The 27056-nt window shown below is 44.3% G+C and overlaps 1 protein-coding gene across 1 annotated transcript in view; it reads left to right on the plus strand.

Annotated features, from left to right (window-relative positions):
* Nucleotides 1-14280: 14280 nt before the first annotated feature.
* Nucleotides 14281-27056, plus strand: part of grin2db (glutamate receptor, ionotropic, N-methyl D-aspartate 2D, b) — a gene marked incomplete at both ends in the record, with an annotated part of 213335 nt that continues 200559 nt past the window's right edge. Inside the window, 2 exon segments of the mRNA XM_080743639.1 lie at nt 14281-14568; nt 25442-25648. Coding sequence (XP_080599765.1) covers nt 14281-14568; nt 25442-25648 — 495 coding nt within the window.

A 27056-nucleotide genomic window follows, 5' to 3' on the forward strand; every position in this document is an offset into this window, starting at 1 on the left:
GCGCAGTGTACTGTATATACAGCGTACTGTATATACAGCGTACTGTATACACAGCGTACTGTATACACAGCGTACTGTATATACAGCGTACTGTATATACAGCGTACTGTATATACAGTGTACTGTATATACAGCGTACTGTATATACAGTGTACTGTATACACAGTGTTCACACGGCAGGCATGTCTGCTATACAGTAGGACGTGCATGTGCAACACGTTGGCTCTAATCCTCCACTGCAGCCCTTTCATAATTCAGTTTGAGGGAATTTCACAGATTGGGAGCCATAATGAGCAACATGAGTATGATGAGGGCATATGTGGGTGGAGGGAGGGAGGGAGGGGGGGGGGGAGGGAGAGAGAGAGGGGGGGGGGGGGGGGGGGAGAGAGAGAGAGAGAGAGAGAGAGAGAGAGAGAGAGAGAGAGAGAGAGAGAGAGAGAGAGAGAGAGAGAGAGAGAGAGAGAGAGGTGGATTATAATTAGTTGGAGCTGCCCGCTGCACACTGTAGATCCCTGCGTTGCCATGTCTGCCTATTACAAGCAACTTTGGGATTGTTTTTTCCCCTGTCAAGTGGCTTGTAAATATTGGTAGTTGCGGGTTACATTTGGGGGGAGGGGTGTTTCTAAAGCAGTGGTTCTGGGGGTAAATGGAAAAACTGGACACAGTTTAGAGCAGGGGTCTTCAACGTTTTCAGGCCAAGGACCCCTTAGCTGAGAGGGAGATAAAGCAGGGACCCCCAGTACATGTTGTATAAAATTGTGTTGCAGAGTTTCATTGATAGATTCATAGACTTGTTTAACAGTCTTATGTTGGATTCGTGTTAATGTGTTTTTTTTCCCCAGACATTTAACCACTTAAACCGTCGATACTTAGTACATTTGACCTTTCTCCCTGACCTTTCACTCTGTATATACACTGGCTCCCCATCTCCTTCAGGACCCAATACAAGATCTCCCTCCTCACACACCAGCTTAGTTTTAGACTTGACCCATTTTAGTTTAACACATTTGATTGTCTGCCTACATGTCGTTTTTATGCCATGCTTTTAACCCTGTAGCACTTTGAGATTCTTTTGAATGTAAACTGCGTTATAAATAAAATGCATTATTATTATTATTATTATTATTACCCGGTTTTCTCTTTTTTTTTTTTTACCTCTACACCAAACCTATTTGCCATATCTGCGAGGCCCTGGGAGCTTGTAGATTTTTGGCTAAAGTTCTCCTCAGAATATAGGGATGCGAGGGTTCAAGTTTTGCTTGGCCCCCCGTAGTAACTCTGAGGACCCCCTAGGGGACTTGGACCCCCTGTTGAAGACCCCTGGTTTAGAGTACATGTGCTTAGGATGCAAAATCTGGCAACGCTAAAGCAACGCTAAAGCAAATATGGAGAGTTACGGTTTCACGCAACGTCATGGAATCTTTAAAACCTTGTCCTTGAACAATGGTGTTCATTGTGATACTGATGACTGTGGGAACTTACTGTCTTAGTTCCATTGATCCCAGCTGTAACACAATCAAATAGATTGATTGATCATGAAAAGGAGCGTGTTCTTGAAAATGCACCCATCATGACTGAATAAGTGGTCACATGGGTGGGCCCTGATCTAGGAAACAGTCGGCAGTTAGACTCTAAACCAGGGGTCTTCAACAGGCGGGTCCAGGACCCCTAGGGGGTCCTCAGAGTTACTACAGGGGGTCCTCCAAATCTTTGTGTGATAGGAACAATTTTTCCCCCTTTCTTATATTAACCACTTGAACCCTAGCATCCATATTCTGAGAACTTTAGCCAAAAATAGCAGATCTACAAGCTTCAACGCTGCGAGGCGTTGTGAGCTTGTAGATCGGCTATTTTCGACAAAGAGCTTTGGCGTAGAGGGGAAAAAGAGCAGACTAAGTACAGAGTGAAAGGTCAATTTGATTAAGTATTGATGGTGTGTGTGTGTGTGTGTGTGTGTGTGTGTATGTGTATGTGTGTGTGTGTTTATGTGTGCGCACATGGGCTTGGCAACCCCCGCCCGGTCGGATGGGTGGGCAGGCGAACAAACGCCTTTGAGATCTAAAATCTCCAAAATCAGTGGGAAGCTGAACGTGAAAAGAAATGTTTTGAGTTGTGCGCGGCGGGCCGGAGGACACTCTGAGCTCTCTAATGAGAGCCTGAGTTATTTCCGTAGGCCTACTCCAAATATTCAGCCAGAAATGTCGTCTCCTACGTTTTCTTTCTAGAAAAACAGCCTCAAAGTTTTTGACGCGGTAAAAGGCTTTGCTGTCAAAAAGTCCAAAACGCGCACAAGGAGGTACTGTCACTGACAATCACTTTTGGCTCGTTATGTGGCGCCATAAAGCAGCCTCCTGCCAGGCTATAGCGTAACATGCTAGCAAGGTGACATGATGAATGTCACCTTCGGCAAACTTCCGTCGTCGCTGTTCCTCCTTTCAAAAACACCTGGGTTTCCGATATTTCACAAGTTCCGGAAAAGAAAAGCCGAGGTGAGGTTCAGACGGGAAGATTGTTTGACTTGAAGTCGTCTCAGAAGTGAGAGAGCACATCATGCATGGTGTGACACGCGACTGATTTACTTTCTCGGTATTGAGGCGTTAGACGTAATAAAGCCCTTTGCACACAGGACAGTTGCGTTTTTTTCGTTTGCGGCATGAATAAAACGCATTGGATTTGGTGTGCAAGGCTGTGCGGAATCGGCGCTGCGGATCCAAAAAGGAGTCATGAAAGGAGTGATGAGTTTTTTACCGCATGCGACAAGACGCACGAATCGAACTGGGTTCGATCGAGAAAAAAACGCACGGCGGCAGCCACTCGTCGCACGGCTAATTCGGAGCCGGTGTGCATGAGGTCATAGAGAATCATTGTTTTCTTTTCAAAAAATTATATTGTCCGTTTTATCCGTGCGGTTAAACGCGCCTGTGTGCAAAGGGCTTAACTCTGTGTTTAGTCTGATTGATATACCTCGCCGCACGACGGGTGCTGCACGTTCCGCCTAAAAAATAGGCGACCCACAAGTTCTTTCGACAATGAGAGTCGGCAGGTTAGCTACTCAGCCGCATCACGTTTACTGAGGTTAAGGTTAGGCATAGAGGTTAACATTCACCTGTGTCGGCAGGTTAGCTTTTTACCAGTTTAACATTCACCCGCGTCGAAATAGTGAACCGTCGAACAGATGCTATGTCGCAATATCGTCACGCTCCTGGATGCGACGCCTTGCAAACTTGTAGGTCTGCTATTTTTAAGGCGCGTGTACGCGGAGGCATATAAATGTACGGTGGAGCATATAAACGTACGGCGGAGCATATAAATGAGGCTTCCGACGCTCCCGGTGGAGCGTGTTGTTGTTGAAGGGAAGGGGAGAGGTTCTCAGGCAGCCAGGAAAACATAAACACCACGGGAGAGTGAAACAGGGTGACAAGAAGACGAACAGTTAATGGCCTCAGAGGGCTCCGCGCCGTCGAATACATCTTATCTTAGAGTGATAGAATGGTATACAGTAAACATGCAAAGCAACACCTCTCTATCTCTCTCTCTCTCTCTCTCTCTCTCTCGTAAGTTCTGTATTCCCTGCCTCATCTTCCGTCGGCGTCAGAAACTCCCCTCCCCAAAAATAACATCCTCCAACCTAGCGATGTCTCTGCCACTCGTTTCCTCTCTCCCTCCCTCTCTCCCTACCAGCCTCTCGCTCTCGCTTCAATTTATGTCTTTCTCTCTTATGTCTCGTTTCCCCCCTCTCGTTTCTTCCACGCCTTCCGGCTCCATCCCTCTCCCTCCCTCCCTCTCTCTCTCTCTCTCTCTCTCTCTCTCTCTCGCCTTTGAAAGAGAGACACACACACACACCTCTCCCTCTCTTTTTTCTCTCTAGTTCCATCTCATTTTCTCTGTCTCGATTCTCTCTTTGCTACATCTTCCTTTCCTGTTGATCCTCACGCACACGCACGCACGCACGCACGCACGCACGCACGCACGCACGCACGCACGCACGCACACAGGCTGCTTTTTCCTTCTCCCTTCGTTATCACATGCCCTCCACCTAACAGGCTCTGTCTCTCCCTATCTGTCCACACCTCCATCCTCTCTCTCTCTCTCTCTCTCCCCTCTTCTACCCGCTCCCCCCTTCCTTCCTTCCAACGCCACCAATAATTGTGTTTTATTCTCTCCCTCTCTATGCTATCCATCTCTTCCTCTCTCTGCGTTAATTTATCTAAAAATGGACGCTTGCGGGGCCGCCCGCACCAAGAACGATAACTATGTTGATATGCTATGATATGATATGATATAGTACTTTATTGTCAGTTCACATTGAAATGTGTCTTGCGACACAGCAGCCATGTATGCGACAACATATCGTCACTGTCGGGCAGAAACCTTGTATCTCCAAGTTTCAAATGTGACCGTTTTTTCGTAAAGCAAAGCCCTGCTTCATCACACAAGACTGTCGCACAGGACTGTGTATTTTCAAAGCGAACGTTTGTAACTCAAATTTTGCTAATGGGGGGTCCCTGGAACTAAATATTTTTTCAGATGGCGGTCCGTGGCCAAATAAATATCAGTTTGGGGGTCCTTCACATGAAAAGGTTTGAGAACCACTGACACAGTAGTCTCTCAAGAACAGACTAACTGAGCTCCAGTTAAGTGAAAAGGACCTTTTCTTTGACGATGCCTAGCCAGATTGCTGACATAGAAACATAGGTTTTTCCAAAAACCTTAAGAAGGATTCAAAAGACACTTATAGAATCAGGTCAAAATTCTAATTTTCAAAATTTTTCAAAAATAGCAGATCTACAAGCTTGAAGCGCGACACTCGGTGCCGCGCTGTGAGCTTGTATATCTGCTATTTTTCAATAGTTAAAGCATAAAATAATGATGCACAATAATGTGTACTCGTTCTAAATGGGTTTTTAAACTTCAAAGTCAGAGAAGGTCATAAAAATAGCAAAAATAGCTGATCTACAAGCTCAATGTTCTGCAAATCCCCTGAAAATCTGCCAATGGGAGGACATGTGAAGTTCCGAAATGGCACATCTGTACATTGTGAGCTTGTAGATCGGCTACTTTTGCCCAAAAGGTTTGGTGTACAGGGGAAAAAAGAGCAGACCAAGTATCGAGCCCAAAGGTCAAGCTTACAAAGTATAGAGGGCATATAGAGGTGCTTGTGCAAGTATTGAGTGTGCTTGTTGATCTGCTATTTTCCCCGGAATGCGGATGTCGGGGTTTAAGTGGTTAAGTCGTTGACACACTGTATTTGACCGTGTCTAGTCTCTCTCTCTCTCTTTCTCTCTCTCTCCCTTTTTTTCTACAGCCTCTCTTTATCCGTCACGGTCACACATACACACACACACACACGCGTGCATGCACGTGCGCTCTCACACAAAAACAAACAGGCCTCACACACACACACACACACACACACACACACACACACACACACACACACACACACACACACACACACACACCTGTCAGTCAAAAGCGGAGCGCTGGCAGGCCATTTGTTTAGTCTGACCACGTCTCCACATCCCCACTAATCAATATTTCTTTCCTGCTCCCCTCACATATTTTATCCTCCTCCTCCTCCATGTGTCCTGCTGTTTCCTCCTCCCTAGCTGCCATTCCCCAGCTCCATCCTCCCAACCAGCCAGTCTGTCAGTTATTTAATAATTAAGTCAGTCAGTCAGTCAGTCAGTCAGTCAGTCAGTCAGTTATTTAATAATAAGGGGGGGGGGGGGTTAGCTCTGGTCCATCGCGTCACGCTCTGACAGACCCGTCGGCAAATGAATAGACCCACGATTTCTCAGCCCCGACGAGCGCTCAACTTCAGTCAAAATAAATAAAACTACTTCACTACATACCAAACCAAAGGTAGTTTTGCGTTGTTGAAAGTCTATTCTCCGCAGTGGTGAGCCCCTCAGCACCCCACCCAATCTGCAAAATACACTATTTTTTGGCATGAAATAAAGTGCACACGTTTCTCAATACAATAACGGCTTTCTCAAAACTGCACACACAAAATTGAAAACATCACACACAAAATGCTAAACCTCACACTCCCTTCCCAAGATGACTCTTTGCCATCAAATCACTTAACTGTGTTCACAAAATGGAACTCGTGTTTTCATTTGGTACACACAGCCATATTTTCAAATGACAACACATACCATTCACTGAGTACACACAACTAAGCATTTGCTTAGAATGACAATGACTCTGTAGTATGAGCTATTTCTCCTTTTGTAAAATGACTCAGTGTAGGCCTTCTTTTTTATAGTCAAACATAAAACGGCACACAAATATGCATCCAAAAAGTTTTGTTTTGGGTACATGATTTACTGTAGGAATCATGCCTCCGGTCAGAGATGGGCACAAAATACAAAAAAGATACTTGGTCAGTACTTGGTCTAATACTGACCTGGCGACTTTCACCAAGATACTGTCCTGGTATTTGTATGTTTGCATTTAAAAAAAAAAAAATTGTACCCATCTCTGCCTCCGGTTCCTGTCTCAATGTTCAGTTGTGCAACAATTGTGTGTAGTGTTTAGACAACAAGGTGATATGTATAATGTATTTCACACCAGACTTGAATGTGTAGAGTTTTGAATAATTGTGTGTTGTAGCTTAATACCTTGAGGTTTTTCTTGAGAAGTGTGTGCAACAACTTAACATTGTGTGTAGTGTTTCGACAACAAGGTGATGTGTAATTGACATCCGAGTGTAAAGAAGGAAAATCCGTGTCTAATGCAGAAAAGGGAGTGTGAAATAGTGCCAAATCTCGGGTTTTTGTGTGTTAACAATCGTGAAAAACTGTAAAAATTAAGTTAGTCAGTAAGTCAGTCAGTCAGTCAGTCAGTCAGTCAGTCAGTCAGTTATTTAACTTCTCCACTTTTAGCAATTGCACTCCATTCGTCTCTCATTCTTTCCCTTTATCCTTTTGTCCATCACTCCTTCAATCACATCCTAAATCCTCTCCTTTGCTCTTCTCCCCGAGAGAGAGAGAGAGAGAGAGAGAGAGAGAGAGAGAGAGAGAGAGAGAGAGAGAGAGAGAGAGAGAGAGAGAGAGGAGGAAAACGAGAATGGCTGACGGTGGTTGGCGCTGAAAGCAAATTGAAAATGATGTGTTGTGTTTGTGTGACTGTGTGTGTGTGTGCATGTGCGTGTGAGCGTGCACGTGACTGCCACATTAACCCTGACATCTCCCAGCTAGTCATTATCTTTTCATGCAGTTGTGTGTGTGTGTGTGTGTGTGTGTGTGTGTGTGTGTGTGTGTGTGTGTGTGTGTGTACACAGCATTAACCCTAGTATCTCCCTATCATTAAGTTACTGTGACTGTATAATGTATCTGTGCATTCATTTGTCATTGTGTGAGTGTGCGCGTGCATCAGATATGATGTGTACCACGAAAGCACACACAAGTTGTGTGTTTACTTTGTGCATGTATCCATGCATGCGTGTGTCCACTTGCATACGTGTGTGTGTGTGTGTGTGTGTGTGTGTGTGTGTGTGTGTGTGTGTGTGTGTGTGTGTGTGTGTGCGCGCGCGCTGGCTCGTGGGCGAGTGTGTTTACAGTGATCTTAATTGGTGTTATCATTCATGCAGCACAGAACCTACCTCTGCCCCCGTTCCTGCTTCTGCTATTATCTCTCTCTCTCCCTCTCTCTCTCTCATTCTCCGTATACCTTTCTCTCCCTTGCTTCCTCACCTCCAGATGCATGCTATTTCAGCCCCCCCCCACACACACACACATGCACCTCTTAATATGGTTCGATCTTCCACCGCCCGTAGATATCATCTCCCCCCCTCTCTCTCTTTCTCTGGCTCGCCACCCTCTCTCCACCGTCCAGCTTGTCACTGTGTTTTATAATTTTGTGTCTTCATTTTTGTCCTGCACGTATATATACATAGCATATATATACATTGTCATATCACAACATTGCGGGCCAAAATATATCCGTTTTCCGATGATGAGCTTGTAGATCGACAACTTTCGGCCGGCTAACACCGGTGAGTTGGATAACAATAATCAGAGCCTTCTGTATTTGGCTCTCCGGCCAAAGCTTACTGATATTAGCCCCCCGTGATTGGATTCACAATTCATTACTCTCTCTCAGCCTCCCTGTCCCCGCAATCTCGCTCTCTCATTCGCTCTCTCTCCCCCCACTCTCTCTCTCTCTCTCTCTCACTCCCTCTCTATATCTGTTCTCTGTCGTTCCTTCAGTCTGTTTAAAGTATCTCTCCATTCTTCTGTCAACTCTCTGTCTTTCTCTCTCTTGTGATTGGATTAGCTGTCCTCCATACTGGATTTTTGTTTTGTTTTTGGGGGGTGAACATAGGATTCCATGAGGATGTATTCAACTTAATTGAGGGACTATTGCCCTGTTATTTGGTCTAATGCTGCTGAGAAACACATGAAGAAACGTCAAATCGCTCAGAATAGAGCAGCTCGATTGGTTCTAAATTGTTCTTTCCGTACCAATGTGAGATGCATAAACAATTATCATGGTTAACCGTAGAGGTGAAATTAAAATATAGCCTCTTGATGTTCATGCATAATGCTATGTGGAACACCACACCACACTTCTTTCATGAACAGATATTATTTTCAGGTTTCTGTCATCAACATTATACCCGTCAAGTGAGCTCAGGTCATCTGGAGGTGCCAAGTCACAACCAGAATAGTATGCTGAGAACTGTTCTTCACAGAGCTTTTTCAGCTTGGAATATGCTCCCTATAAATTCAAGACATACCAGAAGCAGATTTTCTTTTAAAAGGTTACTCAAACATAAATTGATGTTTGTGTTTTTTCTATACTTTTATACCTTATTTTTATTTATGTATTTCGTGTAAACACTGTATTTGTGATTATTGGTTATTGTCAGCTGTTTTTTATGCAGAGAGATGTCACTGTTTTTGCTATTAACTTGATTTTTGTCTATTTTAGACAAACATTTTTACCATTGTCTGTTTTTACTGTATGAATTATTGTGTGGACCCCAGGAAGACTAGCGACCACTTGTGGAAGCTAATGGGGATCCTAATAAAATAAACTTAATAACACCTGGATAATCTTGCAAACCACAGGACCGATCAGCACCAAATGTCCTGTGCACACAGCTAGTAGTAGGCCAAAGAAGTCAACATCATCTCACTCTCAGTTGTACTATAGTGATGATTTGGGTCAACATCCGACCATGTGTCACCCGCTTGGCGCTAGCCTAGGGCATTAACGATTTGTGATTTTTGCAAGTCGACTCGACTCAGTAAAAAGTTGATTTGAAGTCGACTTTATCGTTTGATGACGTCATCACATCACTCACGACCCCCCAATTATTATTATTATTATTTATTTATTTTTATTTTTTTTGGGGGGGGGGGGTCCACAGATGATTAACTTAATGTGAAACATTGTTTTCTCACTCAATAATAAACAAACCAACATAAAGTTTAAGTGTGTTGAGGGTATCTTCACATTTCTAAAGTGACAATTTAAGGACTTTTTAATACTTCTAAAATGACAAATTAAACATTGGCCAAATTGTCAAATATATAGAGGCAGAAAGTGTGAAAATAGCAGATCTACATGCTCACAACGCCTCGCGTTGCGAGGCGTTGTGAGCATGTAGATGATTTTCACAATAGAAAGTTTCTTTTTTTTTCAACTTCGACTTTCGACTTTCTCTGGGGGGAGTCTGAGTCGACTTGTTAATGCCCTACTTGCAGTGATGGGCAGTAGCGAGCTACAAGTAGCGACGCTACATAGCTTAACTACATTTTTCAGTAGCGTCACGGTAGCGCCGCTCCTTTTGAACCAAATAGCTTTTAGCGTAGCGTAGCTATTTTTAGACCCCAGTAGTGACGTAGCGTCCAACAAACGAAAAATGACTGCTAAATAAAGTTTGTGAGGAAAAGAATTCCCAACAGATCCCCAAACGTGTTGTTCTGCGCAGCGCTGCAGCTGCTTTCACTTCATTCAGCGAACGTCCTGTGTGTGTGTGTGTGTGTGTGTGTGTGTGTGTGTGTGTGTGTGTGTGTGTGTGTGTTAGATAAGCGACTGAAGTGAGGGATTTATGGCACTTTGAAGTGAGACCGAGCCAAGGATCTGTCTCACTATGCGCTTCTACTTCGCACTCTCTACTGCGCAAACCGGATCCCATCGTTCACTTCAAAGAGCCGTTCAAAAGATTCGATTCGTTCGCGGACATCCCAACCTCTACCCACAGAACAACTGACATACAAGCTCACATCGCGTTGCAAATGCTAACTGTGTGAGCTTGTAGATCTCGCAGGGTGGAGCATAAACTCCACCCCGCGAGTACTCAAGTACTCTACCCGAGTACTTGAGTAAGAGTACAGAGTACTCCTGTCACATTTACTCCTGTCCACACTAAAAGTAGCTCAGTCTTACAAGTAAGAGTAAAAAAAAAATACTTGCTTTTAAATGTACTTAAGTATTAGAGTACATACCGGTACATGCTTTTAAAAATAGGCTCCTTAAAGTACAAATAAAAGTAAAAGTACTCAAGTACATTTACTCAGTTACTGTCCACCGCTGGCTGCAGCTTATCAGCTGTTTCGACAGCACACAAATCAGTGCACTATTTTGTCCACAGCTAACTAATGACAGTGAAGTGGCAATTTAAGTACCTTTTAGACATTTTTAATACCTAAAAAAATATAAATAAAAGACCAAAACTGCATCAAAAGTTATCAACTATAAAAACATGGTCAACATTGGCCAAATTGACAATATAGTAAAAGAGGCACAAATTGTGAAAATGGCAGATTTACAAGCTTGAAACGCCTTGTGTTCCGAGGCGTTGTGAGCTTGTAGATCTGCTATTTTCACAATATTTATCGGTGGAACAGAGTGAAACTAAATGTAATGCCTCAACTCCTAATTCCAGTTGCTTGTCAGGGTGGGGTCCCCAGTTCAAATAGGATTTTTTGGGGGGTCACAACCTGAAAAGGTACACATTTAATTTAAAAAGTAAATGAAAGGATGACACAAAAAGCCAGACATGAGGGCTTGTTTCCAGTGTTATAATAATCAATCGAACTGAGCGTTTTTGCCTGCCTATTTGTTTGATGGAAAGTTGCACTTGATCAATTGATAAAAAAAAAAAAGTAGCTTTGTTGTAGTTAGCTACTTTTGCCGTGTAGCTTGTAGCTTGCTTTGCTACATTTTCTGTGGGTAGCTTCGTTGTAGCTTAAGCTATATTTCATCAAGAGTAGCTTGTAGCTTAGCTTACTACATTTTCCAAGTAGCTTGCCCATCACTGCCTACTTGCCGCCATGTCTTGTCAACACTCCAGGTAGTGCCGCCCACACTGTATAATGAAGTGGATTTCTACACAGAGAGGGCAATTATTTCAACATAAGATGCTGCATTTAAGTTCAAGAGAGTTTTGGCAAGGGAATTCGCTTGAATGCTGCCTTCAGGTATGGCATGGAAAGAGGAGCATTTGCATTTCTTTCACTATAGTAAAAACTGCATTCATGGTCTGGAGAGGGCACTTTTTACAGACTGATAAAAGGGCAGGCCTAGGGCTCAAGCCCCCTTTGATGTCTATGTGTGCACGTGCCTGATGCCTACTTGTCAGGGTGCTTGTCAGGGTGGGGGGTCCCCAGTTAGAATATGATTATTTTGGAGGGGTCACTGCCTGAAAAGTTTGGGAACCCGTGCTTTAAGGTAGCCAAGGTAATAACAATAGATTATATGCGCTATACTGTATGCTATATGAAGGCTACTACCTGATAGATTTTGTAGCATTTCTCTATTGTGTGTTGGTGCTTTTTCCCCTTTTTTTCATATCCGTGAATAATTTCATTGCATTGGTGTTACCGGTCTCAGTAGACACTTGTGTCAAAGGCTGTTGTAGTCACTAAGGTCTAATAGGTATAGGGTCTCTCTGTAGGGCACTACATTTGGAACTACAATTCCCTTGGTGTCTTATCTTCTCTCTGGAATGTTGGACACAGGTGTCTTGCATTGGCTGCTATCAAGAGATGACACTCACTGCTGCAGTCACGTGTCCTTGTGTGTGCCTGAAGAAGGTCACACGACCCAAAGCGTGCGTTAAAACTCAAGACCACATGCAGAGTGTTTGGAGTGTGCAGCCAGGGGTGTCACACTAAATTCTGGGCCCTGGGTACAAGGATTCACTCACATGTTGTGCTTTAACTATTGAAAAATAGCAGATATACAAGCTCACAGTGCGGCACCGAGTGCCGCGCTGCGAGCTTGTAGATCTGCTATTTTTGAAAAAATCGTGAAATTTTGTGCGGAGTGAATATTTCAAATCCTTCCAAGGTTTTTTGAAAAAACCTGTTTCTATGGCAGTGGTGCTCAAATATTTTCATGTGAAGGACCCCCAAAATGATATGTATTTGACCACGGACCCCCATCTCAAAATATTTAGTTCCAGGGAGGGACCCCCAGAAGCAAAATTTGTGTTACAAATGTTCGCTTAAAAGTACATATATTCAAAGATTTCCACACATTTTCACGACTTCTCAAAAATAGCAGATCTACAAGCTTGCAGCGCGGCACTTGGTGCCGCGCTGTGAGCTTGTATATCTGCTATTTTTCAATAAAGTATAAAATAATTAAGGCCCCTCTACCTTGGGCCCTAGTAACTCAGTCCCCCCCCCCCCCTCCCCTGTGTGCGGCTGCCGTTTTGTCCTGTTTCATGCTGTGTTCCCCGTCAGCTCATCTAAGTGTTTAGTTAACGGATGAGAGGCAATTTATTTCCCCGTTCTGAATGGACAAAAAGTTCTAAATCATGGTTAAAGTGGTTTAGTGTGATTCTATTTTAACTCATTCAGCTGCGGGATCCCCTGGTTTCACTTCGAGGACCACTCTTGAGCAGGGACGTACTAGAGAATGTTAGAGAGGCAGGGGCTAAAATTTCTTAAAAGGGCCTTTTGGTGAAAATATCGAAAATAGCCGACTTCCAAGCTGGGGTCGGCTATGTTCAGTGCTTGATACCACACTCAAGTCAAGAACATAATCAAGTCAATACTGGAGATGTGGTGTACGTATCTTTCTACATAGAGAGGGAGAGTTTGGACAAGGCAATGCCTCAGGTATGGCATGGAAAGAGAGCAGCTGCGTTTCTTTCACCGTAGTAAAAACTGCATTCATGATCTTGGAGAGGGCACTTTTTTTTACAGACGGATTAAAGGGCAGGGGCTCAATAAGCCCCCTTTGATGTCTATGTGTGCGCGTGCCTGTTGAGGACCACTCTGACTCTTGAGAAGCGTTGACTCATAACTGTATCCTTGTGTGTGTGTGTGTGTGTGTGTGTGTGTGTGTGTGTGTGTGTGTGTGTGTGTGTGTGTGTGTGTGTGTGTGTGTGTGTGTGTGTGTGTGTGTGTGTGTGTGTGTGTGTGTGTGTGTGTGTGTGTGTGTGTGTGTGTGTGTGTGTGTGCGGGCGGGCGGGCGGGCGGGCGGGCGGGCGGGCGTGCTAATACACCAGTGGTTGTTGTCAGTGAAGGAGACAAATCAGTTTCCATTCTTGAAATGGCCTGCACCTTTGATTCTAGCCTAGAGGAAGCCTTTATGACCAAAGTCATTAAATACCAGCCACTCCTACGAACCATCACAGAGCTAGGCTATAGGTGCAATCTATTTGTGTTAATCTTTGGCAGCCTTGGACACGTGCATACTGTAGGTTGGTTGTAAGAGGCTTCCAACAACTTGAGATGCAAAAAAAAAGCGGCTAACGGCTTGCAAAATTCTGTGCAGTCTCTTCCACTATCGGTAGCCGCCAAATATGGCAAAGGCGTTGTTACTTGTACCCTTGAATTAGCCAATCATAATTCTTGTAGAGTGCTTTATTGGAAAAAAATATAGACTAAGACATGCAGACGAGTGGACGGGTCGGTAGAACACTGTTTTGACAATGCGGGGAGCACCTTGTATATTGATTTGTACATGTTTTGAGCCGAAAATGGACGGAAGGGCTCAACCAGCAAGAGCGTCCTGACTCCCCTTTATAACTCTTGTAGAGAGAAAACGTTCCAAAATAAAAGCACTGTACGAGTGTTATGATTTATGGCTACCCTTGAATGGTGCGTGGGTATTGGGTACTATTGGATGACTGTACATCATTTACAGCACCTTGTAATATTTGTGTCCTTGTAATGTATCTCTTATGTGGACGTACATAAATGATTAAAATGTCTGTGTGTGTGTCTTTCTCTCCCCCACCAGGCACCCTCTCTCAAGCGAGTGCTTCACCCATCCAGCCCCTCCCCTAACGGTGGCGGGCGGTTTGCCATGGTCGCCATACCCACGCTCTCTCTCCTATTGGCCCTGGCGGAGTGGGCGGGCCCCATCGACTCCTCGCCCCACCTGCTGCTGCGTCCGTCGCCGCGGGAGCGCGACGCCGGGACCACCGTGAACTTCAACATCGCCGTGATCCACGCGGGCGCCACCGTGCAGCCCGAGGCGGCGGTGGGCGGGCCCGGCGGGCGGGTGCTGTACCCGGGCTTCGGCCGGGTGCACAGCTCCCTGGGGGACAGCGTGGTCACCCAGTGGGGCTCGGCCAACGTCATCTGGCTACAGGTAGGTTCCACTTTATGTTCTACAGCCCTTTGCATCGTGAGCCACGTCAAAGATTATTTAATGAGTGTAAAAACCTAGATTTGATATGGTTAAGTGACGCAGAGAGACTTGGTTGGATTTTTGAACACAAGATATTTGCACTGGCAGAATATTTAGAGAAAGCATGGGACAAATGGACAAAGAAAACATGTGAGGTATATTTATTTTTGTTTTGGCATTTTCTTTTCTTTTCTTTTCTTTTCTTTTCTTTTCTTTTCTTTTCTTTTCTTTTCTTTTCTTTTCTTTTCTTTTCTTTTCTTTTTATTATTGTTGTGCAGTCTCCAGTAATTGAATGTGGTATTGTTTATTCATGTTTGGTGTCTTATAATCCCGTAAAGGATAGGTGTTTTTGACAAGACATGACCAAAAAATTTTATAAATAAATCATTCATTCATTCATTCATTCATTCATTCGGTAGGGCTGTCACGATTATGACATTTTACATGACGATTTCATTGTCACTCAAATAATTGTGATGAAAGATTTAATTGTGTTTCTTTCATTGACAATTACATTCCTGTTTGGCTTGTAGGCTTTGAAGTTGCACTTGGCAGATATGACACATACAACGAATACTAAATATACAAAGAATTGACTGACATATCTGACAACTTTATACTTGAAAAAGAACATTGATCATGGAAATAGGCGAAAAAAGGTATACAAATACATATCCATTTTGCTCACAACCCTGCTGCTGTGAATGCTGCGTCATTTTTCACACAACTCATTCCTTGTATCATTTTAATGCATGATGGTTGGACATCTCATATGATATAAGTATATTAGAGTCAAATGTCGTTTTTGCATTAGGGCAAACCCACTTTGGACCTGGAAGTGCTTTTTTGGGCAAGAAGTGTGGAGACAGAGCACTGTTTCTGTTTCTACGAGCAAATAAACCTTTAACTGGTCTGTAACTCTTGACAGTGTACAAATGGAACCAAGGGTCCATTTGGTTCAATTTGTATACTGGCCTGTAGCATTGGCCAGGGTTATTGCATGGGTGAAAGGCTCTCTCCCTCCCTCTCTCTCTCTCTACCCCCTCCGTCTCTTTCCCTTCTCCCTATCTCTCTCTCTCTCTCTCTCTCTCTCTCTCTTCCCCTGCCAATCAAATTTGATTTTCAGTTCGAATAGCTTCATTTGCATGAATAACAGTTATAACACAATATTGCCAAAGCATCAAGTGCAGTAATAAAATGAAAAGATAATCCAATACTCTCTCTCTCTCTCTCTCTCTCTCTCTCTCTCTCTGGCTGATTGAGCTCTGACTCTGTCTGTCTCTGTCTCCCCTCCCTCTTGCTGATCAAACTCTTCCTCTCTCTTTCTTTCTCTCTCTCCCTCTCTTCTTTCTCTCTCCAGTCTGACGTCACGCAACGTTTTTGCACCGATGTTAACCGCCGCCTGTCACCTGGCTTGTGTCCAGTCCATACGGGGCGTATATTGTGTGCCCGCTACGTCAGACAGACACTGCCCTCCTGCCCCGACTTGAACTTTTATATAATAGATGATGGCAACCATGCGTCATCACTGCTTACATTATTCCGCAGGCGGGAGGATCCATTGGGGGTGCCACTCGCAGGGGCGTCACAAGGGGACTGAGTTACTAGGGCCCAAGGTGGAGGGGCCCTAGTAACTTTATCTATTGAAAAATAGCAGATATACAAGCTCACAGCGAGCTTGTAGATCTGCTATTTTTGAAAAGTTGTGAAAATGTGTGAAAATCTTTGAATGTATGTTTTTTTGCTTCTGGGGGTCCCTGGAACTAAATATTTTGAGATCGGGGTCCGTGGTCAAATACATATCATCTTGGGGGTCCTTGACATAGGTTTCTTGCACACATTTTCACGATTTTTCAAAAATAGCAGATCTACAAGCTCACAGCGCGGCACTCGGCTATTTTTCAATAGTTAACATTCATGGGGGGGCCCGCAGTGAATCCTTGTACCCAGGGCCCAGAATTTGGTGTGACGCCCCTGGCCACTCGTTTGCACCAAGGGAAATGTATCCATAAATCCCAGGAATGTCTCCGTCATCTGCCCTGTCCTTCACATTACCCTGAGAGAAGCATTCATCCAATGGACTTCACACTTGGCGGGGCGTGTTGCCGGGCGGGCACCCGGGGGAGCCCGGCGCAGAGTGTGAGGGCGATTGGATGCGACTGGCCCGCTCCCAATGGCCACGCTCTCAGAGCGGCGGCCGCACCCCCCGAACAGCCACAATTTACATTTACAATTTAGGGCATTTAGCAGACGCTCTTAAGTCTTTTACTGCCATTTATATGATTATATGATTTCATAAGGATCTAAGGATGTCTTTTAAAGGAGTAGTTCACCCCCACAATGTTTTTTTTCTTTTCCTATTGATTACTCATGCCATGGAGAGTAGAGTTCAATAATATTTTTTGGTTTTTGTCACATTCCTAAGACAAACATTTGATTTGAGTAAATTTACCCAGCATTGATTCCTTCGAAACGGGTCCCCATCCGGAACGAATGGGGGTAAATTTATTGTTATCACATTGTTGTCTTAGGAATGCGACAAAAAATGTATAATATTATTGAACTCTACTCTCCATGGCATGAGTGATCAATAGAAAAAAAGTCATTTTGGGGGTGAACTACTCCTTTAATGCCATAAAAGTAGCTTACCTTTGCGATTTTATAAAACAATATCCATCCATTATTTCCAACCGCAATTTTTTGTAAAAGACCAGTGTATCCCTCAAGTTGAACGGCGCTTCCGTTCCAGTGAACGAGGCTGAAGTTTGTCCCTCGGTTGCACCAGACATAGAGATGGAGAAACTAGATCCAGGCATAGAAATGGAGGAGAAGATTGATTGTCGCAGATTTGAGACTATAGCGTTACGGGAGCTGCTGCTACTGTACACACCCGCGCCACCCCTCATCTGCTTACAGTGCTCAGACAGGTAAAAGAACGAACGCTCGTTATGGCGCGGAGGATAAAAGAAAGAGCGTTAATCCAGAGCGATTTACAATAAGCAGATAATACATCAGTACCATAACATGGCATTATAAGCTCTGTTCCTGTGTGTTTAATAATTACATGACAATTATTATTCTACAAAGGCAGCTGAAACACTTGGGAAGAGAGCAAAATGGCTGCACACTAGATTAAAGCTCCCTTTGGTGGTTCATTCTGTGCAACGTTCCAACCATGCATTGTCTTTGTCAAGCAACAAGCTGAGTTGTTGTAATAATATGTAATAGTTGTTCTATTACATATTATTACAGTCATCATCATGGTTGTTTTATGAAAACCTCTATTTTCCATAAAGTACATTTACTGTCCTTTGTTTGTTTAGCTCCTACATAAAGTGAAGCTTGTTCGGCAGTACCCGTAAACTGTCAGGGGAGATATATGGAATTGGCTGGACCTTAAAGTGAATCAACTTGGTTGTGAAAAGTTTTATAGTTATTTCTCAGGTCTCGGCGCACTCTGTGCCAGAGTGGCGTTCCCACTCTGGCAAGGTCAGTCAATACATCAACATCAGTGCATCAAATGCACAGCAATATCAATCTAGAAAATATATTAAAATAAACTAAATTACGTAGGTAGACCAAGCACCTAATCAATAAAAAAACTATGTAAAACCTATAAAATGCTATCTGTAGTTTTCATGTCTGGTCATTTAGGGTAGGCAATTGATTGATTGATTGAAGAATTTATTAGAAGTTTGCAAAAGAAAAAAGTACAGTTTCATGACAGTACAAATCACTGGTACAAGGTCAACTAAAAGGAGATCCTAGAAAGCCGAGGCTTATTTCCACAGGAACCACACTTTAAGTATCTCATATAACATTGAAAGACAGACGGATAGAACACAGTACTTTATCTAGGATAATATCAGTTTCAAAAGCAAACATAACAAAATCAAATACAAAGGCAGAAAAAAAGGGTGGGGGGAGCATGGGGGCTTAGTCTATTTACAAGTCACGGGTAGCAGCCGCCTGAAGGTGACTTTTCATACCAATTTTGAAGGAGGCTAGGGATTTGCTCTCCTTTAAGGCTTGTGGAAGGGCGTTCCACATGTAAAGTGGAACACGGCAAGTGCTACGGTAAGTGTTATGGGCTTATTTCTAAGTGCAACAGGGAGTTTATTCCACAGTTTGGGGGCCAGGAGGGTGAATTGTCTAGGACGAGTGGATTTTTGTCCTGGGGTTTTTAGCGAGGGTTCTGTCAGCATCCTTATGTCTGCTGATCTGAGTGAACGGGTGGGGTTGTAGGGGTTGATCAGGCTTGGGAGGTGTGGCGGCACTGCACTAGCCTTATAATAAAAGACAGGTGTCGCTCTGAAAGCGCCGGATTGACGGCGACACCGCGGTTCATTTGCATCACAGGAGGGGTTTAAGCAGACTCACTCAGAATCAATGTGACAATCCAGCATCGTCGCTCCAGGCCGCGCTGTGACAGGCGGTTGATGGGACGCTCATTGGCCCTAGTGGGGAGCGAACCCCCAGACAGGGACGTGCTGGGCCCCTGATTCAGCCCGGGAAAAAGAGTTGGAGAGGCCCTCATTGTGCGCTATAGAAAGAGATCTCTCTCTATAGCGCTGCTGCTACTCAAAGATTTGTGACAAAGTGACAAGCCAGTGGGCCAATTACGTGAGTTATATTTCGTCATTGTCGGGTGGAAACCTTGTATGTCCAAAACCGTTTGTTTTGTATTTATCATTTTTAAAAATTATTTGAACTAGTGAAAACAGCCGATCTACAGCCGATTTGTATTTATCATTTTTAAAAATGATTTAAACTAGTGAAAACAACCGGTCTACAAGCACACAACGCCTCGCACCGCGATCTGCTGTTTTCACTACTTTTGTGCGACGGCCTTGTATGATGAAGCAGGGCTTTACTTTGCGGAAAAATGTACACATTTGAAACTTGGAGATACGAGGTTTCTGCCCGACAGTGATGATTTACTTTGTTGGCCGCCTGCCCGCCCAGCCCCCAAAATGGAACGAAGGCCAACATTTTATTTTAAAGTTTTTCCTAATGGAATGAACCGGCCATTCGGGAGTTGGCCCGCTTTTCCCAATGGCCAGCACGTCCCTGCCCCCAGACCTTTATGGTGATACGGCACGTCTAGTCCCAGCCATTAGAGCTGACGTCCTGCTTTCTGCCCTGCTGGGAGGGAAAGGGGACGCATAATCATAGATATACATTATTCATGCTCACACTCATTATTTGAGGTGAATAGCCAAGTACAGGACTGCTGCTGCTGGTGTGCGTGTGTGGGCGTGTGTGTGTGGGCGTGCGCGTGTGTGTGGGGGCACGTGTGTGCATGTGGGCGTGTGGGCGTCAGTGTGTTTGCTCTTTGACCAACAGCTTGTATTGTTGGCCTAACAATGTCACTGCAAAACACGGTACATGACACCTTCCCTATGAGCTGCAGTACGGATAATTAAGACACACATTGTACCTGCCTGGCCTCTTTCTGATATGGCTTTCTCTCTCTGCCTCTTTGTCTTTCTATATCTCTGTATCTACAGAATCTATCTGTCTGTCTCTGTCTCCGTCTCTGTCACCCTCTCTCTCTCTCTGCTTCTTTGTCTTTCTATACCAGGGGTCTTCAACATTTCCAGGCCAAGGACCCCTTAGTTGAGAGAGAGAGATGAAGCAGGGACCCCACACCCCTTTCATAGATTCCATATAGTTTCATCGTTTGAAAGCACAATCATCAGTGTATTTTGGATTCATGTCAATTGGTGTTTTCAGATATTTAACCACTTGAACCATCAATACTTAATAAACTTGAACTTTCACCATGTATTTAGTCTGCTCTTTTTCCCCTCCACACCAAACTTCTTTGCCGAAAATAGCCGATCTACAATTTTTGGTACTTGGCAAGCTAACAAGTGAAAATTTTCGGCTACAGTTCTCAGAATATGGACGCTAGGGTTCAAGTGGTTAATGTAAAAAAGGAGGAAAAAAAACGTTTCTATCACACAAAGATGTGGAGGCCCCCCTGTAGTAACTCTGAGGACCTCCTAGGGGTCCCGGACCCCCTGTTGAAGACCCCTGTTCCATACAGTATCTCTGTATCTCTCTGTCTCTGTCTCTGTCTCTGTCTCTCTGTCTCTCTGTCTCCTGTCTCTTTCCATTTGACGTAATTTCTCTGTGTTCTCTTTGTCTCTCTCTCTGTTCAATTCAATAATCTTAATTGGCACGGTAGGATCACTTGTTACGTTGCCAAGTACCAAACGCTACATGAATGCATCTCACAAGCCAAAGCAAACAAACCAAAATGCGGGCTGCGAGTGAGCATCCGTCTCTCTCTCTCTCTCTCTCTCCTCCTCCCTCTCCTTTTCGTTCTGTGACGAACACAAAAGGGCACTTTCTGTCTCTCTCTCTCTCTCTCTCTCTCTCTCTCTCTCTGCCTTTCCAAGCTCACACTCTCTCTGCCGGCTTGTCTCCTTCTCTCACTCTCAGGTCAATTTCAATTTCGGTTCCGTTCCATTGCCCATTATCACTTCAGTACAGTTTCAATTACCTCACTGCTCTCTGCCTGTCCATGGCTCTCTCTCTCTCCCTCTCTCTTTCTCTGTCTCTCTGTCCTCCTCCCTATTTTTCTCTCCATTTCTATCATTCCTACATTACTCTCTCTCTCCGCCTCTGTATTTCTGGGTCTGCCTCTCCCCCCTTCATTCAATTTCAGTTTGATTTCAGCAACTTTTATTTCACCTAATCAATTGATGTATTATTATCTCTCTCTCTCTCTCTCTCTCTCTCTCTCTCTCTCTCTCTCTCTCCCCCCCCCCCCCCCCCCCCTCGTTCTTCCCTCCACACCCGAACTGTCAAGAACGAGAAAGATCCAGGGCAAAAGGAATCGCTACCCGCCCCCCCCCTCACCTACTTTACATAAAGAGATACTGTGAAGTTGAATTGCGCCTACTGTACATAAATATATGCTGAGAAGTTGAATATACTAACCTGTTGCACATACTGTAGAACATACTGTGAAGATGTTTACAAAAGGTTAAGTACAGTACAGTAGCAACTACTGGAAAAAAATATGCTGTTTGTGTATACAATATACCAAACTTTATGCACTTGTACAGCTGAGGATGCTCTTTTATTTTTCTCTCTTTCTTTTGCTTTTTGTTTGTTCTGATGTTTTCTGTTATTGCGACCGAAGGTCGCAGTTTACCATGAGACATTTCACAGCATTTTTATGGTCTATGGGTTTGCCGCTCTAACATCATGCTCTGATGTCACTGTGATGTCCGGCACATCTTGTCCACGTATCCGTGTATCTCTGAAGGTCACGCCTGACACTGTGGTTCCCTTGACACATCACTGTGACATCACAGGTGACATCAGCTATGTAAAAGTCCATATATGGGTATTCCCCAGAATCCCTTTTATGCCCATATATGAAGATCCCTGATGCCATCGATATATATATACTAGAAAAAAAGGGGAACACACGCTGGACGCGGAGGCGGCGCGGAACGCCTCGTCTGCCGTGCCGATACGCCACTGTCCTATTTGACCAGCGTTGCCGCGCGTTGAAAATGTTCTCCCATGCTTCTCCCCACCGGGGGAAATGGATGTGCTGTGTGGCAGCGCGCCGCATCCAGTTGGGGTTACCGCGCGGCACTTCACGTGCGTCGATACCACGATGCGACGCTGCGCAGCTGCCTGCGTTCAGTGTGTGCTCCCCTTTATGTCCCTAGTGCCCAGTTGTCTAGGTGGCCACCTCTCCAAGTGCCCACATATCCCTATTGGCCAGTTAAAGGGAATGGCCTACAGCAAAACACGGCCCTGACTGCGTGGGGCCCCAGACAGCCACTGTCAGACTGTCCATGTTTGCATATTATCTCTTTGTCATTTAAATATTATAGTGACTGTGACAGTGGTGTTACAGTACATGTCAAACCTACACACGGCTATCCTATGCACTCCATAGTAATCACATAAATACAGAGCTATTGGAATCAGGTGCGCCCAAATAATTAATTAATTTATGTCCCGATACTACATTCTTTGGTGCAGTATTGAACAGTATTGTAAAATGAACAGTATTGTAGGCATATATTGTTTTAACATTAGGCTATACAAAATAGATATGTAGGCTATTAGCCTATATAGGTCTATATAAGATATATAATACACCTAAATAGCCTATAGAATCAACCTTGCCTGTCAACAGGCATAAAAAACTATTTTGCCATTTTTTAGGAATAAAATGTGATGTAAATAATAAATGTCAAATAAACTGTTAGATTCACTTGACACCACTGTCACAGTCACTATAATATTTAAATGACAAAGAGAAAATATGCAAACATGGACAGTCTGACAGCAGAATTGAGGGTAGGCGAAATGGCTCAGACAGGTAGGTGAAAAGACTCTCCTCCAAGGCGAAAATGCCAGGCGAAAGGACCAAATGCGTGTAGGCGAATATGTTATAGGCGAAAGTGCTGGTGACCTTTTTTAGCACCAATATAATAGGAGTCAGGACAAATCAAATGGCGAAAGTAGGCACGTTCTGAGACATTGTCGACCCGTTGATTGTTGTTAATATTTGGGGTTTTTGATGTTAGAAATTACATAAATGCCTCGATGGTATCATGTTTTTTGTGTATTCCACTATTCCTCATCCTACCCCTGCTCTCCATTGCAGAAAGCAACATAACGAATGAAGCTTGCACGTTAGAGCAGCGTCCCTCCGTCAACACAATGTTACATGCGTAGGCTAGTTACACCATAGCATTTGCACGATCGTGAATGTGTCACTGTGTGCGTTCGGCGTGCATGTTCTATTAACGCATTATTATGATGCACGATCCAGTGGTTATGGAGTGAGGCAATGTTTTTTGTGAACATGGATCGGAGAGACAGAGAAACAGACAGGTTTTCACTGCAGCGCACGCACGCACGCACGCACACGCACACACACACACACACACACACACACACACACACACACACACACACACACACACACACACACACACACACACACACACACACAGGACGGAGGACGGTGTATCTTTCTCTGTCTGTATCATTCCGATCCGAGGCATTAAAACGGTCCGGTCGCGCCCCCCGCCGCCGCCGAAAACCGAAAGAGAAAACGTGTTCCTAAAAGCTGTTTATGTGTTTGCAGCGTGTGTATCTTGTGCAATAACAATACTATCCGTGTTGTGTCCAAAAATGCCATACGATTCTCTGTCTGCTGCTGCTGCTACTGCGTGTTAGATATGGGACGTTCGCGAACGAATCAAGTCTTGTGAACGGCTCTTTGAAATGAACGATGGGATCCGGTTCGTAGTAGGGAGCCGTTCCTTTTGTAAATGAACAGTGGTGGAAAAAGTACTCAACTTCTTTACTTAAAGCTATACTGTGTAAGTTGCTCAACTAGTGGTCAGTAGCGTCCGCGTCTTTCGGCCGTTTTTCGCCGCGGACCGGGCCTCACACCCCCGCGTCACCCCCGCGTCTGCCTCCACCTCGCCGAGATCTATCTTTAGAGGGGTCCCTGGTTCCTGTGCGTTCAGGCATTCCGGAGAAACGGAGTGTTTCACCCGAGTATAGATAGAGACACACGTATGGCCGCCCTATTGTGATAGCTAGCGACCCCACTTCAAGATGCGCTGTGATTGGCCGGCAGTGTATAACCCTCGCTGTGATTGGCCGATAGTGTATGATGACGTAGTTTTTGCGCGAAAACCGGACCCCGGTCAGGATCATAGAAAACATATAAAGAGAAGGCTTCAGAAGCTGAAAATAACGGAGTGGGTGTTCTAAAACTTTAGCGATTTAAGAGTTAGGACAATTTTAAGATTTGTTTTATAAAAAAAGTTACATGGTACAACTTTCAGTAAAAAAATATATCAATACTGCAATCCATGTGGAAATACTCTGCCACAAGTAGAAACTTGGAATGTTAAGTAAGAGTACAAAAGTATTGGTATCAAAATGTACTTTAAGAATGTCCTATTTCACAGGTTTTCCAATGAATAAAATGTAAAAAAAATGAAAAAAATTATATTTGTGAGCTTGTAGATCGGCTATTTTCAAATAGCAGGTATGTAGGCTACATATGTATGTCAGAAATACATTTATATAGGGTTGAAGTTATTTGTAATCATAATCAAAATGCCAAAATCTACATAGTAACTCAAATGAGCCAGTCTTTTGAACGGCTCTTTGAAAGGAACGGATCCGAGATCCGGCTCACTTCAGAGAGCCATAAATCCCATCTCTACTGTGTGCACTGCAGTCGCACATGCGCAGTAGAGTGGGAGGGGGGTCCTAGCGAGAGGTGGCTAAAATATATGCCTGTATAAAAAATGTTGTTTTATATTAATTGTATGACAATTAAGTACAATCATGGCGGCAAACATAGCTTAGTAGCTTGCCAGAGTATTGAGCAGTGTACATGCCAAGCGGGGAACCGTTACGTTTACTGGTTTGCTGGGAATAGCCCTTCATGGCCTCCATGGCCTCTCTCACAAATAATATTATAAAGATATCACTGGCCAGCTGGCCAAGGCATGGCCCATATCTTTGTGACTGGTTCAGATAGGGATCTCCATGTACCTGTATGTGTATAAAAGATATTGTATGTTGGGATGTCATGGGAACCACTCTAAGAGAATCCCCTTTATGCCCATATATGGAGATCTCTGATTATTTATACCACTGCATTGTCTGAAGGATGCCAAACAAAAATAAGTTTTACTCTGATGTACCTGTACAAGAGACGTAACAATAAAGTAGAACCTCTCTCTCTCTCTCTCTCTCTCTCTCTCTCTCTTTCTCTCTCTCTCTCTCTCTCTCTCTCTCTCTCTCTCCCTCTGCCTCTCAGGTGAACGACAGCAGTCCCAAGACGGTGCTGTCCCAGCTGTGTGAGCTGCTGGCAACGCGGCCCCTCCAGGGCCTGGTCTACGAGGAGGAGCGGCCCCCGCCCACGGCCTGGGGACCCCTGGCCCCCATGCTGGAGTTCGTCTCGGCCCAGACGGGGCTGCCCATTGTGGCCGTGGGAGGGGGAGCGGGGCTGGGGAGGATGCCTCAGGTATAGAGGGGGGAGAGCTGGGGCTGGGGGGGGGGGGGGGGACAAGGATTGGATGGATTATGGTTGGTGCATTATGGGGGAGCGCTGGTTCTCAAACCGATTGTTTTTTTTTTTTTAATGGTATGCAATATCGTCGTTGTCGGGTAAAAACCTTGTATGTCCAAAACCGTTCGTTTTGTATTTTTCATTTAAAAAATGATTTAAACTAGTGAAAACCGCTGATCTACAAGCACACAACGCCTCGCATCGTGAGGCGTTGAGTGCTTGTAGATCTGCTATTTTCACTACTTTGGTGCGACGGCCTTGTGCGATGAAACAGGTCTTTACTTTGCGAAAGAACATACAAATTTGAAACTTGGAGATACGAGGTTTTATTTTATTTTTTATTTTTTATACAAGGTTTTCACCCGACAACGACAATATGCTTTATGCATTATGGTATGCATTATGCCACGGACCGGACCCCCCACCCCACCTCCATAACTCAGAGAGGGTACATATGGGACCAAATGGACCCATACGTCCATAGAGTAACGAAGACGTGGTGTCACTCGCTCATCCCTCGGTTTAGCGAAAGTAATTTCTTTATGGAGAATAAGAGAGAGTCATCTTAAAATCTTCTCATATAAGCATTGTGGTCCAAAAATAAACAAACGGTCTCCGCGATATTGTCGGGGAGGTGGATCTGTATGGTTTGTGATAGTCAGTCACTAATATTTGATACAGACTGTTTCTGGTGAAAATGTAACTAATTCGGCGACAGTAACATTAGCGTTTTCTCACCGCCAGTTGATTCTTCATATCCATATGAGATTGTTTGTTTATGTTTGGAACACAGTTCTTATATGACGCAATATGAAAAAAGTCTATGGGAATTCAGAATTGGGGGGGAAAAAATCGGGAACCAGGTAGGATGTGTAAATGACGTCAAACTTCGTTACTCTATTCGGTTCCCATTACGCTCTCTGAGTTACAGACCTGTAGGGGCCAGTTTATGCTTTGAGTGACAAGTACATTACGCTGCGTTGTCTCTCTGTGGTCAGCGCCGGTCTCAGTTTTGAGCATTCACGCTAGCATTCATGCTAGCGCCGCCACAAAACACAAACCAGTAAGTGGACGTGGTCTCGTGCAGCTTCCTAACCCATCCAGAGGTATATACGCGACGCCATCGGTGGAAGTCCTCCGCGACACTTTTTGACATGCGACACGTCGCTTGATGCTCAAAGCATGAATAGGCCTTCGACACTGCAGCCATGTTGGCCAAAAATTGGGCTCTGTTGCATTTAGTGTAGCACAGTCTTACCAACGAGCCAACATGCACTAAAGCAGCACCCTGACTTACCGCTAGGCCCCGTTTAGATGTCAACGGTCTTTAAAGAAAACAGCAAAATATAAATATCACAGGCTA

The sequence above is a fragment of the Nannobrachium achirus genome, assembly GCF_963921795.1.
Source record: "Nannobrachium achirus genome assembly, chromosome: 2".
Classification (NCBI taxonomy): domain Eukaryota; kingdom Metazoa; phylum Chordata; class Actinopteri; order Myctophiformes; family Myctophidae; genus Nannobrachium; species Nannobrachium achirus.